Source organism: Anarhichas minor, unplaced genomic scaffold (assembly GCF_050575085.1).
Source record: "Anarhichas minor isolate MPS153535 unplaced genomic scaffold, ASM5057508v1 ptg000040l, whole genome shotgun sequence".
Classification (NCBI taxonomy): domain Eukaryota; kingdom Metazoa; phylum Chordata; class Actinopteri; order Perciformes; family Anarhichadidae; genus Anarhichas; species Anarhichas minor.
Window position 1 is genome coordinate 10,854,297 of NW_027466486.1, and position 14,632 is coordinate 10,868,928.

Sequence of the window (14,632 nt, forward strand, 5' to 3'; positions counted from 1 at the left end):
AGAATCGTTATCGGATTGGCTCGTAGCTTTCATGTGACCATAAAGGATGTGTGTGATTGGTTCGTTGCCGTCTCCGTTGCAATTTTCCCGCAACAGACAAGTGTGGAAGTCAGTAGTAGCACGTCGGGAGTTATTTGCAGAGAAAATGCCGAAACGAGCTTGTCCTTTTCCGGAAACCTTCTCCTCTCAATACAAAATACACGTCGGACAACAGGAGCTGAATAATTATGGCGTGTTTGGGAACAAATACAGGCAAGAAATATACGGTGAGTGGCTGTTAGCTCGTGCTAGCTTCGTCGTTGCGCACATTGAGTTTGTTGTTTGCGTAGCAGGAGTCTAACGTTATATACAACTATAAAACAGTCACGGTGGCCACTTTTTGTGCATGTGTTCATGTTCCTGTAACGACTCGGCTTTTTCATGTCATGTGATCGCATTAGTTGGGCCTGTTGACATTAAACACATTCCGGTGAGTAACGTTGTAGCGGCTGCTAAATAAGATAGTCATGGTTTAGTGGCCGCTACTTCCAGCTGGCCTCTGAACTACCACAATACAGTCCGACTGCCTTTAATGTGCCGTAAACGTCAGCTTCTTGGGCGGTCACGTGTCATTTTACCTAAGCGTGGGTTCCTTGTTTCACAGCAAAGACGAAGAACTTGCTCTTCAGCGGTGCCAAGGCTGTGATGGGCACACTATGGACCGGAGAGGAGAGGTCCACTGAACCCACTGGACAAGCGGAGACTCGTGCATGCAGCCAGTCTCTGCTGAGAGGACAGACATTGATCGGACACGATGGGAGACTGACGCGAGCAAACGCTGCACAAGGTGAGGCTAAACTGACGAGCAGGGGAAGGGATGGCTACACTCCAGATGTATTTAGAGCAAAATATGCTGTCACACCCAGCAATGACAACACTGAAAGATGATCTATTCTGATGTGTCAAATAACAGGATCTTGCGTGTGTGTCAACAATCAGACAGTAGTCGGCCAACAATTCATCTCTATTTCAAGGATTTTGTTCTTGTCATGTACAATGCAGGATTGCACAATGAAATGTAGTTGTTGCTCCCTCCATGTTATACACAGAGAACGTGTATCGGGTAGACGGGCTCGGGCCTGTTCCACAGTCTTATGACGGAGCAGACGGTAGTCACTGACATAAAAACCTTCAATAGTACTAGCTTGGTCCTCCAAAGCATGCTGATGCAACCGATGATCGTGCATCGTTTGGAGCACCTGAAGCTCTCCCTGAACCTGCTCCTCCCTTAACAAGACCTCACAAAGTCCAAAACTGAGGGTGCATTCAGCGGGCCTCATGAGCTTTAACTATAGAAATGGTCAGCCATGTAAAGTAAAGGTTGTACTTGCTGACAAAATGGAAATCCCAAAGAGGACAAATATTCTTACACCTGAGTTTACAGTACGGTCTACTAATGCATAATGGAACACATGGGATTGATCTTAATACGATACTGATATTGGAAAAGTTGTTGGCGATCCCTTCCTTAAGCAATTTAAATGTATGTAATAGGCTTCAAAACCCACAGTTGTTTTTCTGTGTAAAAAAGAATGGAGGGAGAGTAATTATACACGAATCAAGTAGCAAGGCAAGCAGAAAAGGCCTCTACTCTTTCTCCACACCACCAAAGTTAAATTAATTTTGTTATTTGACTGGGTTACAAGTTTCTGTTGCATAATAGTCATTGTAATGAGGGCTGCAAAGCACATACGTTTTATTTGATGTCAAAGCTTATTTATAAATGAGCAAGAAGGCAAAAAATAAGTTATCTGACTCGAAGGCCAAAAAGGTTACGGTTAAGTCAGTTCATGCTTTTCACCAGCAGATGTCAGGGTTGTCACAGATTTGGATGCTCATTTTGGTTACTTTTCTTTTGTGTTTGTTGGGTGTCTAGGTTCACCAGTGGCTCTCACATGCTGCTGTGTGTGTCAGAAAAGCCAGGGCTCCAGGACGCCATGCTCCCAATGCGACCGCCTAGCCTGTCCCTCCTGCACACGTCAGTGCTCCTGCTGCTCCAGCCTCTGCTGCTCCGTCTGCACCATCATAGAGTAAGTTCCTTTTCACTCAGCTTCCCAAAGGACTTTTGTGTTGTGGTTCATTAAAATGCAACGTCGCCATTGTCTTATGTAGGCAGGAAAATATTTGCCTTAAAGACATTTCAGGGCATTCCTCGCTGGAATCCAGCTGCAGTGTTTGTTTGTTTTCTTGTCCCAGCTTCAAAGAGCCTTTAAAAACAGAGACTATTCACGCCGAGGTTAATCAATTACTTCAGCTTTAAAGACATGTTTATGAGGCGTGGGGTGCAGCCGTTTCTCATCTGTCCTGTGAAAGACATTCCTCAGACTGCAGTACTGAAGGGTTGTGTGCATCAATGTCACTGGACCGACAAAGTCCTGTAAATGTATTGTATTTGACAAAAATGAGATGCCTGAATAACTCGTAGACGGGCCAAAACCATGACCCAACTCAACCCTGACCCTTGTTGGGTTCTAATCAGTTTTGGTCGGTAAGAGCAGAGCTCTGAAAGGAGTTTCGCTGAATGTTAAGACAACGGAGGCAGGAAGGAAAGCAGCTGCTTATTCATCTTTTGAGTCTGAAGAAACGAACTATGCACTTTTACAGCCACCTTACAAGCCAACATGGTGAGTTTGCAGATTTGATGCTTAAAATAACTCTTAGAACTTTTGGTGGGGGGGGCCTCGGTACAAGAGCTATTTTAGCAGAGTAGCAATCTGTTAAAGATCATTTTATATATCAGTGACTCATGTTGGCTGAGCAGGATCCAACGGCATTGCTTAAAATGTAGGCCCAAAGTTTTCCATTGGTGCAAAATAAATGGTTCATATCATATTTTGCGGCTCATATTTGAGCTGCTCTCAGGTGGTAGAGCAGCTCTGCCGTTATTCAGAGTTGGTGGTTCAACATCCGGGTCCTCCTTTCCACCTTACGCCTTTTTAATAAATTCATTTTATAAAAGTCTGAAACTAGACCTCACAACGAGTGTGTAGAATGATGAGACAAATGTGAATTTTTGATTTAAAAAAAAAAAAAAATTAACTTTTAATGTCATATTTTTTGTGTTCCACAGTTACAGCGGGCAATACGATGAAGTACTGTGCTGCAGTTGCTCGACGTAAAGGAGGACCGACCGAGGCATCAGGAGTTTATGCTTCAACATAATAGTTGCCTCGCATGATATTTCTAAGACTGCATTTTATACCTGTGATTTTTTTTATTTTATTTTTTTTATGTAATCTAAATGTTTTCTTGTGTTTGTGTATATATATGTATTGCATTCCTAAAGTAACTGAAATAAACTTCAACACTTTTGTATACAGTTGAATGTTGTCATCCATTCAGTGCGTCTTTAATACAGTCGCAGTATGTATTTTGATTGAATTAAAGGGGCAGAGTAATAGATGAATAATAGGCTGTTGAATAATGCAGGAATCGAAATTGGATTGTCTGAACAGAAATCGGCCAATTAGCTAAAAGGTTAGCCAACTGTCTTCATGTGTTGTAGATGCATCAGCAGGTGGCAGCACAGTTCAAGGTCTGTGCTGTGAGGAGAGTTCCTTTCAGACTGGGCCACGTTCAGCATCGTACTCTGCGTCCTCGCTGGAGGAACACATTCGTCTCCGTATGCTAAAGAAGCACATTTTCAGCATTGTAGCTGAAATATGGAAGTTTTGTATTGGCAATGAAAACACAATTCCAATCCAGCCTCTCTGGACTGACCTTGAGGATCTGCTATCAAATATATTTATTGAAACAAGAAGACCCAGAGGTTGAGCAGAACCAGGGCTTTGCTGCAGACCGTTTGGCTGCAATTATGCCTCCTGGACATGACCTTGCGGCGCAGTCATCACTTTCTCTTGGCTGAGGCTCGTCACTGATGATGACTGGTTTCAGGGTCAGGCATTATACACTGTGAGTAATTGTTCTTGGTGGCAGAAGTCCTGAACACCGCCTCTATAGAAATCAATCACGTGAGATGGTGTTGGGATATTGGCTTGGATGAGTGCACTTCCTGGAACTCATTGCAAATGTGCCTCGGAGCTGTTGAGTCACATCCCCTGCTCAGCAGGCCAGTTGTGGCTCCGGTCTTTGGGGAGCTCTGCAGTTGGTGTTCGAGGGCACCGCTTGAATCCCGGCTGAATGAACAGACAGCTGCTGGCAGGAAAGGCATCAAGTTGTCTGCACATTTCTTGATACGGCGTTAAGGAAGTCTGAGGTGGACATTAATTACATTTATATATATTTTGTATGCTTTTATTAAAGATAAAACAATCCTTGACTCGTGAAAATCAACCATGTCCATAACTCTGAAGCTAGAGGGAGCGTTCTGAGCCAATTAATAGTAATAATTCAAAAATCTATTTTTTGTCAATTGGCAAAATTAAGGGTTTAAGTAAAGTCAATTCTCAACATATTTGCAATTTCCTGCTTCTTAAATATGAGAGTTTAACTTTTTATTTAAAATCAAATCAGCAATGAGTTTGTCTTAACCAGCTGAGTTAGCAATGAGTCAAAGTGACCCAAAAGTATCCAAAGCCCGGTCTAAAAGTAACTTCATTACCCAGCTGTTTGAGCCAATTTCCTGTGATGCATCATTGCATCAAACCTCTCTTTAGTACGCTGAGTAACCTAGAAGAAAGGAAGTGATGTAACACACGACAGTGGAGGGATGTCTGCAAAGAACACAATCTCATGATTCATTCACTATTCCCTCAGCTGTTGCCTCAATACTAATAACATTGGTGATATACTGTAGGTCTCTACTGTGTTGTACTAAAATAACACAGTGGTTTGGGCACGACTCGTCTGTCTGTCCAAAACATTTACTATATTCATTTTTATCTTGTTAGAGAGAAGGATGCTGATGCGTAGTCCCCTTCTCCCCGCTGCTCTCTGTTGACTCCATAATGATGTGTTTCTGTACCTTCAAGTGCAGCTGTCAAGGTTTTCAGCACATCCCCATCCGTGACATTCAAAGAAGAAGAAGAAGAAGAAAAAGGTCACAGTGTGCCCCCTTCCCTCCCTCCCTCCCTGCCTGCACGGATCCTCATCATCTCCTCCCTGGTGCATGTATGGACTGGGTGTCTGCAAGGAGAAGGGGGCCACATAATCACCCACGGCGCTCCAGACAGGACCAACTGCAGTCGGCCAGCGGGAGCACGTGGCTTTGTCTTTCACCCATTCTTGTGGGGACCAGCTGTGGTCTGAGTGTGGCGAGCGTCAAGCCCAGTGATGCTGCTGCTATAAATATGCGTCAACGAGTGTGAGTAAGTGACAGCTGTACAGTGGACCAAGGACACACTGTCTTGGCGCTGTCGGGGCGAGCCACTCCAAAAAAGGCAAACCCAGTGTGAGAGCACTAGTTGATATGTATTTATGCACTTGTAGCAATTGATGTGTGGTATATAAACAGTTCAGATCGTAGCTTTAGGTGGTGGCTGATAACATAAATGCTGCTTCAAATGTGGATGAAGCCTTAAAGGTTGGCAATAATGGTCACTTATTACACCAGACTATTATATTATTAACTGGGAATTCAATTAATATTCTGAAAGTCAAAAGAATTGCTCCTCCAAAATTAAGTGGATGTTAACCATATGCATGTGTGTTCATACAGAGAGAGAAAAAGAAAACTACCCACGTATGTGTGTGTGTGTGTGCGCGCGCATTGTCTGTACACAAGCGCATGTGTGACTGTGTTTGTGTGCCCTTTTCAAGTGTGACCACCTGTCTTTTGTTAAGAAATAAATAAATAAAAACAGGCCACACCAGCTGTCCCTGGCAGTCCGTCCCTTCAGAGGTCAAGGGCTCCCACCGCTGGCCTTGGTGGTGGACACTTACAACTTTCCTCTCAACTTCTCTCAAGTACCTCTAAACACACACAAACACACACACACACACACACACACACACACACAAAACCTCTCACACCCAAATGAGCCAGGCTTTGAGCCTCTGAGAGAGGAATGTTTTATTACACCATCGCGTTACATTGCACGTATCCCAGCTCGTCACCCTGCAGCTAAGCCCGATCACATGGCCCCTACTTTCCATGTGAAGGTTTGGGTCCATAAGAAAAGCACACACACCAGGCAGTCTAAGCCCTCGATCCCGTTAGGCAGATGTGAGATGTTGGTGCCGGCGAGCGCTCCGAGGCCTGCTGCTGTGGATGTTTACAGTGCGAGGTGGCCACAGCGTTGCAGTGGGCCCTTATTTACTGTGAGCTGGCTGCGGCTGTTCGGGGTGTTTATGAATGATCTTGGGAGGACATTGTTTTCTTTATGTCGGAGCTGCCTGGCTAGCGCCACTGTGTCGTCTGTTTGTGCATAAAGTACGTGCTGGGGAGCTGGGCCAGACAATAGCCTGGCTGAGCGACTACCCACGCACACAATAGAGTGGTGGGATGAGGCCGCGTTTTGGGGCCGCAGTTTTGGGGTCTGTGGGGGTGGAGGTATAGGATGGATGGGGGCAGGGGCAGTTGGATGCGGCCCTTGTCTGTATGGCGTTCCCAGAATGGGTGAGCGGGGATTGGGGGGGGGGGGGGGGGGAGAAGGGCGGTGGGAACCCGAGCACATCCCCATTGGGATCACGTAGCAGAGCAGCTGGATTTCTTTCATGGTGCAGCGGGGAAATAATTAAAAGTTCTCGCCATTGTAAATGTCCAGTGAATTGGCATGAAGCTCTCAAGCTGACACGTTTGGTTGGTTTGTTTACTTACAAATATATATGTGTGTGTGTGTGTGTGTAGCAGATATAATCAAGTTTTAGCAATAATTACAGAACAAAGTCAGCTGGCTTTGTTACCCGCGGTTTATCTTTTTTGGAGAGTATTGGCAACAGGTCAGGGACAATGGGAGCCCATCTTGAAATTGCTCCGTCCTTGAGCTGAGTTTATGGTTTCAGAGGGATAGGGCCTGTAAGACCAGCAGTATTATCACTTTCTGTTGTCTCTGTACACACACCGCAGTGCTGCCCACACAATCACTATCTGGCTGACTGCTGCTGCTGCTTGTCAGACGAGGGCTCCTCTACAAGGTTCTTTTGTCGTTAGTGCGTCAGAGATTGCTTTACTTACTTTGACTGCTGTGTGAAAAGTGGTGTGAGTGCACAGAAGTATTGTAAATGAATAAAATCCACACAAAGAGAGAAAGTTGTTCCATTTAATTCTACGCATAATCTTAAGAAAGACCTAAATCAAGATTGTCACATTTCCACAGCACACGCACACACAAGCACACCCCAAAAGCGCAAACAAAGAAAATGCACAGACAGTTATAGATCAAAAGTAAATTGCCTCAATATCTAAGCAATGTCAATTCTGCATAAAGATTGTCCTCTAATCTCTACACCACTAACACTGAAGCAATTGATTACTATAAAATAGACCTTTATTATTAAAAAATTATATTAAATTCTAATGGCACTTCTACAAATTCTATTAAAAAGATTTCTCGTTCAACATTTAGAAGCTTTTTTTTTTTTTTTTTTTTTTAAACCAAATTAAAACTGAGACAGTCAAATGTTGCACAAGAAGCAAATGCAATAATAAATATTTCTCATGATTATACACAATTTCACAGTTGTAACCTGCAGAGGACACAATTCCAGTAAAGTCGTTTTTTTTTTTTTTTGTTTTTTTTGACTTAAAGATCATACAGCATGAGTTAGGCAAACAGCCCTCAATCAAGAGTAGCGCTGTTTCCATAGTAGCCAACAATCAAAATCTCAGTGTTTCACATTCAACAGTGACATTAACTAAAGGAACAGACCGTTAGCTCCCAGTAGCGTTGGCAACTAAAAACCAAACACAAAAAAATAAATGCTCGTCTTCAGTTTAACACCTTGAAAACGGATATATTCACATAAACAGAAATGGTCAAAGTAATCTCAAATGTAATCTCTCGCAAAGCAGCAAAAAACATAAATGGACTTGAAACCTTTATTTCGTCAGATTTTTTTGACATGATGGGAAAACAGGAACAACAGTTGTGAATCACTTCAGTGGGCTACTGTCGCCGCGATGTGAACTTCAGCCACAGTCGAGGGCAAAAACGTACAGTATAGAAAACGGGCTTCTCCAGATGCAACACCTATTCGTGTGTCTACAAGGCACGTTTGGTGATCATTCTGGAGGTATAAATAAAGACTGCAAACAATAAAAAGAAAAAATCGTCACATAGTTAGTTTTTTCTACCTCTGTACACACGTACATTGGAGAATCAAGCAATCATAAGAAACGTACCTTAAAAACAGACAAAAATCTACATTCCTGTGTGTTCTGATTGAAACCAACATTATTAACGCTATGCAACAGCTATGCATCTGAAATTGTTCTAAAGTGATTAAACTCTCAGGGCATGTGAACGGCAGGAAGGTTTGCGCAAGTTTATCGGGAGCCATATCACATTTCTTGTAAAATTACACACAAGCCTCATTCATTCATTCATTCATTCAAGCACCCATCGCTGACTTCAGGTCAGGGAGCAGGATGAAAACAGACTGCGGTGATTCTGAGGGAAATGATTTGACTCGCACTTGACTTGAGCTCCTCCGTCAGAAATGCGGACAAAACCGTTTGCAAAATGCTGAGAAATCACGTGTGAATTCATTTCTGTGTCCTGAAAGAAGTCTTGGTGATCAACATGAAGGAAAACAAACTAAAAAGAGAAACACCTTCAGGTGCGCCAACACCTACATTTCACCTGCATCGTCACAGTCACAAACAGTTTTTCTATAGATCTAGTACTTGGGAAAACAATACTGTGATAAATCTGATATTCTCTTGATGGATGTGCAATCAAATAACCGTGGTGTCTCCTTCATGTCGAGGAACAATGAAGCATTTATCTACTGCATGTTGGGAGGAGGGGGGGGGGCTGTTCTTGGATGCCTCCAAACAATACACCTGTTTACAGTGTCCTTGGTCTCCCTTTGCTAAATACATTTCTCACATTCCAATGGCTCCATTCAAGACAGAAAAGTGCAAAGAGAGGCTTGCGTTGCCTTTTTCTCCCCACAGCTAGCAGAGACGTACACAATGATCCCTTGAGAACTACCTGGGATTTGGTGGTGTGGGAGGAAACAATGCCTGTATTGTCTCCTTTCTATAGGTAGCCACTAACCAATGCCCTAACCGGTGGGGCTGTGCTTGTGAACAACCGTTTCCTGTGGCAGAACGGCAGCCTGAGCCGTATTAACTGTTCTGATTTGTAGTGAGTCCAATCAAGTCTCGACTATGGAGAAGGAACCAAACTCCCTTGGGGAAGACGTGACACTTTAAGAGACTGCAGCCTTAATAAGACACCCGGCTCTCTCCGCCTTACATGTGTTGTAACAACAAAACAGTTTGATAAATAGAATATATATTTACATTAAATATACATACAGTAAGAAATAGCAGCCTAGACAATAGTGTTGAAACTATATGCATGCTAAAAAAAAAAAAAGAAAAAAAAAAAAAAAGTGCTTCTCTATGCTCCATGTGACAAACCTTGAACGCTCCGCAGAGATTTCTACACGGCATATTAAAATACAATTACAGTAACTCGATTTGCACAGAGAAAAAAAATGAACAGACAGCCCCAACACCTGTTAATGAGTACCAAGATCGCTAGGCAAGACGCAACGTCTTTCAAGCTTCTAGAAATAAAGTAGTACACCTACAGTAAACCCTGAACCAAGTCAAACTAATAAATATATTCGGATCAAGTCTTCTCAGGACAGATTAGACAAGTATTATGAACTTTTAGTGCTACACCCTCTGCTAAGAATCCAGATAGCATCTATGTGAACGGCCAGACGAAATCCATTTCCTTCCAGGACAAGCGTCACTAAAGGCTCCAGCTTCATCAGTAGTAACATATACACACGTACGGTAAGAAGATATGATGATGTGACGAGGTTAATTCAAAGGTCAGTGAGTGGCACGTGGAGCACAGCTTTGATGACCAACCAGGTACTGAACAATATCCACCTGTCTCTCTCTCTCTCTCTCTCTCTCTCCCTCTCCCCCTCCCTGCTGAGGGTGTGCCCTCAACACCATGTCAGTCAGTCTACCCTTTACGCCATACCAGGAAATAACAAATGTAATTTACTGGCAACCATTTGCTTTCAACCCAAACGAGTAAAGAAACATTTAATTGACGAGACCTTGATGCACGTACTTTAAATTGTATTCTTGTAAAGTATTCAATTAAGGACACTCGTGGATTCCAGAGTAGATAATTACCTTTGTTACCACCTGGTATGTGGAGTTTAATCCAGATTCTTTTAAAAGGCCTGAAAACTCCCTCTTTTTATTTTTTATTTTTTTTTACAAGAAGGCATAGTGATATCTCATTCTTGTTTAAGTAAGTACACTAGGTGAAGTGTTAAGAATTTCAGTAGGCACCAGTGTTACAGGCATCAGCTTTTAACTACTCTCCAGCCCTCCTATGATTATAGAACTTATTTTTTTAAGTAGCAAATTTAGAGGGCCATTCCATCGATATGTGCTCACTCACATTAACAACTAAAGAGCTGGTAGCTCAACCCCAGGCACAAAAAAGAAATATGGTGATATGATGGTCGGCTTGCCTCTTGTTATAAACATAAATCTGAACCCAACTTCATTTCAACCAAACAAAAATTCTACTTCCATGAAAGAAAATAGTTATACTTCCCGTAGTCAAACTTCATTAGTTTTGCTGCCTTATGATAGTTTACTTGTTAAGGACTAGACAAATACCAAAAAATAAATAATAATAATAATAATAATAATGTAGGAGTTAAAAAAAAAAAATCATATATTGCTACTTACGGACGGTTCTGATCTCCCATGTGCACAAATAAAAATCTCACTCACATCTTACGATTGTATTAACATATGTTAGCATTAGCTATCACCCATTATGAACACGGGACGCTTTTTTTTCTTTCAGCAAATAGACTCTTCAAATAAACTCGACAGATTGACACAAACAAGACAGAAACAAACAAGTGCATCATCTGACTTGTTCTTCTTCGTTGACACAGATCCAGCTTGGGTTTCACAGCACCCATGTTTATCCACCTTCACCTTTCTGCCTGTGACACAGTCCAGCGCAGAGAACAGCTCCAGTTTTAAACGTAGCTACAACTTTGACTTGAGAAAATGCCACGTGGGGGTAGAATCCAAAGAGATGAGTCTCCAACAAACTGCCCAACATGTGTGTACTAATGTGGAAAGTGTTCAGTAGTAGTATTCAGTGTATGCAAAGACATTCGGTCTTATGTCCTGGCACTGGTGAGAGGCGTTTTATCCAATGGCGAGAGTCTTGACAAGGCCACAGTGAAACTTCCTGATGTGGCGGTAGAGGTCCCCAGACTGGGTGAAGCGCCGCTCGCACCACTTACAAGCGTGAGGCTTCTCACGTGTGTGAACTACAGCGTGCCGACTCAAGTTATGGGAGTACTGGAAGCTCTTGCCACACTGGCCACAGGTGTATGGCTTCTCGCCAGAGTGCGTGCGCTCGTGGCGCTTAAGGGTGTACATGCAGGAGAAGGTCTTGTTGCACTGCATGCAGGTGGGGACCGAGCCGTCGGGGGACAACTTGGAGCGAGCGCCGTCCTTCTCGCGGAAGTGGGAGCTGAGGTGCAGTTGCAGCACATGGGGGCTGGGGAAGACTTTACTGCAGAGGGGGCACACGCACACCTGTTGCCCCGGGGGCAGGAGCACCCCGCTGGAGGTGGAGATGTCTGAGGAGGCCAAGTCGTCCTCCTCCTCCTCCTCGCTGTCCCCCAGCAGCCTACCCCTCCTCTCCTCCACCTCCCTGCCCAGGGCGCCCTCCCTCCCTCGGCAGGCCTCCCCCTCCTCGTCCATCAGGTCCTCCTCCTGGGAGAGCAGGGCGGCTGTGGAGCCGTTGTTGCCTGGGAAGAGGGCAGCGAACCCTGTCACCACCGAGCTCCTGGCACTATTCCCAAAGCGCTGGCTCTCAGGGCTCATCGGCTCACTGTCCTCCTGCTCTGACAGCAAGTCGTGTTCGTCTTTAACAAGTGGCTCAGTGCCCTGCTGCTGGCTGTCGAGGGCCAGCTGTCCCGAGACGTAGGAGGGGTGTAAGGGATCTCTGCTAGACAGAGGCTTGAAAGACAAATCCAGCGCACAGTCCATGTCATCCGAAGCCCGGGACCTCTGGGACAGCGATACGGTGGAACTACTGACATCAGCTTTTGTTTTTCCAGCTGTTTGGACGCAGGGCTCGGCCTCTGCTGACAAATAATTGACACTTACAAGGTCCGGGGACCTTCCAGAGTGACCGTTTGCCTTCTGCCTGCTCCGCGCAGACCTATCACAATCTGTGACAGCCAGCCTGACTTCGCTGTTGTCCATGTCAAACTCAGCTGGCGGGGGGGCCCTGTGAAGCCCCTGAGACTGTGTCTGGGGCTGTCGCCGGATGAGCTGCTTACTGTGCAGCTTGCCTTCAGAGGAATTTTCCCTGTCCAGACAGCTGAGCCCCAGACCCTCGCTCATCTTTTCATCCAGAGACGAGACTTCCTTATCTTTAAGCTTTCCTTTACACACTTTCACTATATCATACATGTGGAGGTAACTGGCTGCTGCCAGGACATCCTCCACCGGGAGAGAGCTGAAATCCAACTTCCCCTCATACATAAATTCAAGGAGCAGGCTGAAAGCCGGGGCTGTCACAATGTCACTGTTGAGATGCACAACGTCCCTTTTGTCCAGCTGGTCCCTGTAGAAGAGATGGAAGTACATGCTGCAGGAGGCCAGCACGGCTCTGTGCGCTTTGAATTTAGCCTCCCCGACAAGAACAGTGCAGTCACAGAGGAAACCTTGGTGACGCTGCTGACTCAGACACTGCAGCAACTGGCGGCTATGGTCTGGGAACTCCATTCTTCCTTCATAACCTGATGAAAAACAGGAAAAACAGGATAGTGGATAAACCAAATGAAGCCATTCAGAGGGCACCGCGGAGCTGCCGTCGCCTAATCAGACACGACGTGGCCAAAAGCAGAGAAAGTGTGAGGAATAAGTATATGATCAAACATGCAAGACAATAAACCTGCACGTGTTTTAAAATACAAGTTCACAAAAAGCATTTGCAATTCATAAACTTTATTCGGAAAGATAGAAATCCCCTAAAAGATCTACATCAATAACTTTGTCCAAGTTGAGAACAGAAATCCTGCATTCTCTCCAGTGGTGCAGGACACGCTACGCTGCGCTCACCCACCCATGTATCACGGAGCAAACGGATCCGCTCTCCAGATCAACCGAAGGATTTTCGGTTGGTAGTAGTCAGCCTACTTCTCGAGCTTCCTAAATTTGCGAGAGGAAAAAAAAAAAAAAGTGGCGCACCGGCGCGTTTCCGATCGCACACTTCAAAACAGCGGTGTTTACAGAACAAGCGAGCGGCACCGCGGCAATGCTAGCAACTCGTCCATCGGGGGGGGGAAGGAGGCTAACGTGAAAAAATAAGAGCGGTGCAGAGTGAGTAAACTGGTGCTATGTTTGCTAATTACACTGCAAGCTGTGGAGTCAGCTGCTCTGACATCACCGCAATGGAAACGTTACCTCCAGCTGTGCTCCCCTTTTATGCCATATGTTAACTCTGGGCGACGCGGCCCGAACTACACACACAACTTGTAAAAAAGAAGAAGAAGAAGAAAGTGGATTAATAAGTGTCACAGGATTACATTTCTAACTTTTTTTTTTTATTCATCGGGTAATTTATCACCAAAAGAAAAAACTGCAGCCGACAACCGCGGTGGATAATAAAAAGCCGCTTACGCACTCATCAGACACACGCGCACAACTGTGAAATATTTGTTTAAAGGAGTGAATCCAAAACAGAAAAAGGCAGATTGTACGAAAAAAAAAAAAAAAAAACTCAAGTGAATTGGATGTTAAAGTTTGATGCTGCCGAGAAGAATGTGCATGAGTATCGGCTATAATTGTGCGCGCAGTAGTTATATTTGAATAAGAGACAGAAAAGTGTAGAGGATACAGGAGAGCCAAGGGCGCAGTAAACTGAGCTCCATGTCCGTGTTGGGAAACGCATTGCTAGGAGCCTTTTAAACAGCAGAGGAACTCAACTGCGCTGAACGAAGCGGCGAGGGGACACTCTTTAACTTTGGCTTTCTCCGTTTCAAAGCACAAAAACGCCGTACTTACATTTATTTCCGCCCTGTTCGTCGTGTTCTTTCCTAGAAGCCCCGACGTCCTTTCATGATGTGCGGCCAGATGTTCGCTTCTCCTTGTCGTTTCTTGAGCTTCAGTCCGACCCTGGCAAGGCAGGCTGCACTCAGCGCTGCTGTGTGTCAAGCAGGTTGATAATGGCACAAGTCTCGCGATATCGCGCGGCCACAATAAGTTCTGTACTACTCCGTGAATTCACACAGCGGCAGCAAGTAGCAGAGTACACCGGGAACATCAATTGGCTTGTCTTATTTAAACACCTGTCCCATGAACGGGACTTTCAGTGTGATAAATCCGGAAGTATGGAAACGTATATATCTTTGTCTACATCTATATATCTATATAGATATATATATCTATATATTTATATATAGATATATATATATATATATATATATATATAGATATATATATATT

At 44.4% G+C, this 14,632-nt stretch overlaps 2 protein-coding genes across 2 annotated transcripts; one reads left to right on the forward strand and one right to left on the reverse strand.

Moving 5' to 3' along the window:
* Window positions 1-64: 64 nt before the first annotated feature.
* siva1 (SIVA1, apoptosis-inducing factor) lies at window positions 65-3,354 on the forward strand. Its single transcript, XM_076108285.1, has 4 exons — window positions 65-266; window positions 644-826; window positions 1,916-2,069; window positions 3,110-3,354. Exons 1-4 carry the CDS (start codon window positions 146-148, stop codon window positions 3,156-3,158), a joined length of 507 nt encoding a protein of 168 aa, XP_075964400.1. The 5' UTR covers window positions 65-145; the 3' UTR covers window positions 3,159-3,354.
* Window positions 3,355-7,185: 3,831 nt separating this feature from the next.
* On the reverse strand, window positions 7,186-14,400 carry zbtb42 (zinc finger and BTB domain containing 42). The gene is made up of 2 exons (XM_076108397.1): window positions 14,192-14,400; window positions 7,186-12,924 (listed from the first exon to the last, which is right to left on the reverse strand). Exon 2 carries the CDS (start codon window positions 12,908-12,910, stop codon window positions 11,315-11,317), a length of 1,596 nt encoding a protein of 531 aa, XP_075964512.1. The 5' UTR covers window positions 12,911-12,924; window positions 14,192-14,400; the 3' UTR covers window positions 7,186-11,314.
* Window positions 14,401-14,632: the final 232 nt, after the last annotated feature.

Excerpts from the sequence above, each read along its gene's own strand:
- siva1 (XM_076108285.1), top strand. The coding sequence starts at position 146 with ATGCCGAAACGAGCTTGTCCTTTTCCGGAAACCTTCTCCTCTCAATAC. Across the intron at positions 827-1,915 it reads GCGAGCAAACGCTGCACAAG|GTTCACCAGTGGCTCTCACA; the intron begins GTGAGGCTAAAC and ends TTGGGTGTCTAG. Across the intron at positions 2,070-3,109 it reads TCCGTCTGCACCATCATAGA|TTACAGCGGGCAATACGATG; the intron begins GTAAGTTCCTTT and ends TGTGTTCCACAG.
- zbtb42 (XM_076108397.1), bottom strand. The coding sequence starts at position 12,910 with ATGGAGTTCCCAGACCATAGCCGCCAGTTGCTGCAGTGTCTGAGTCAG.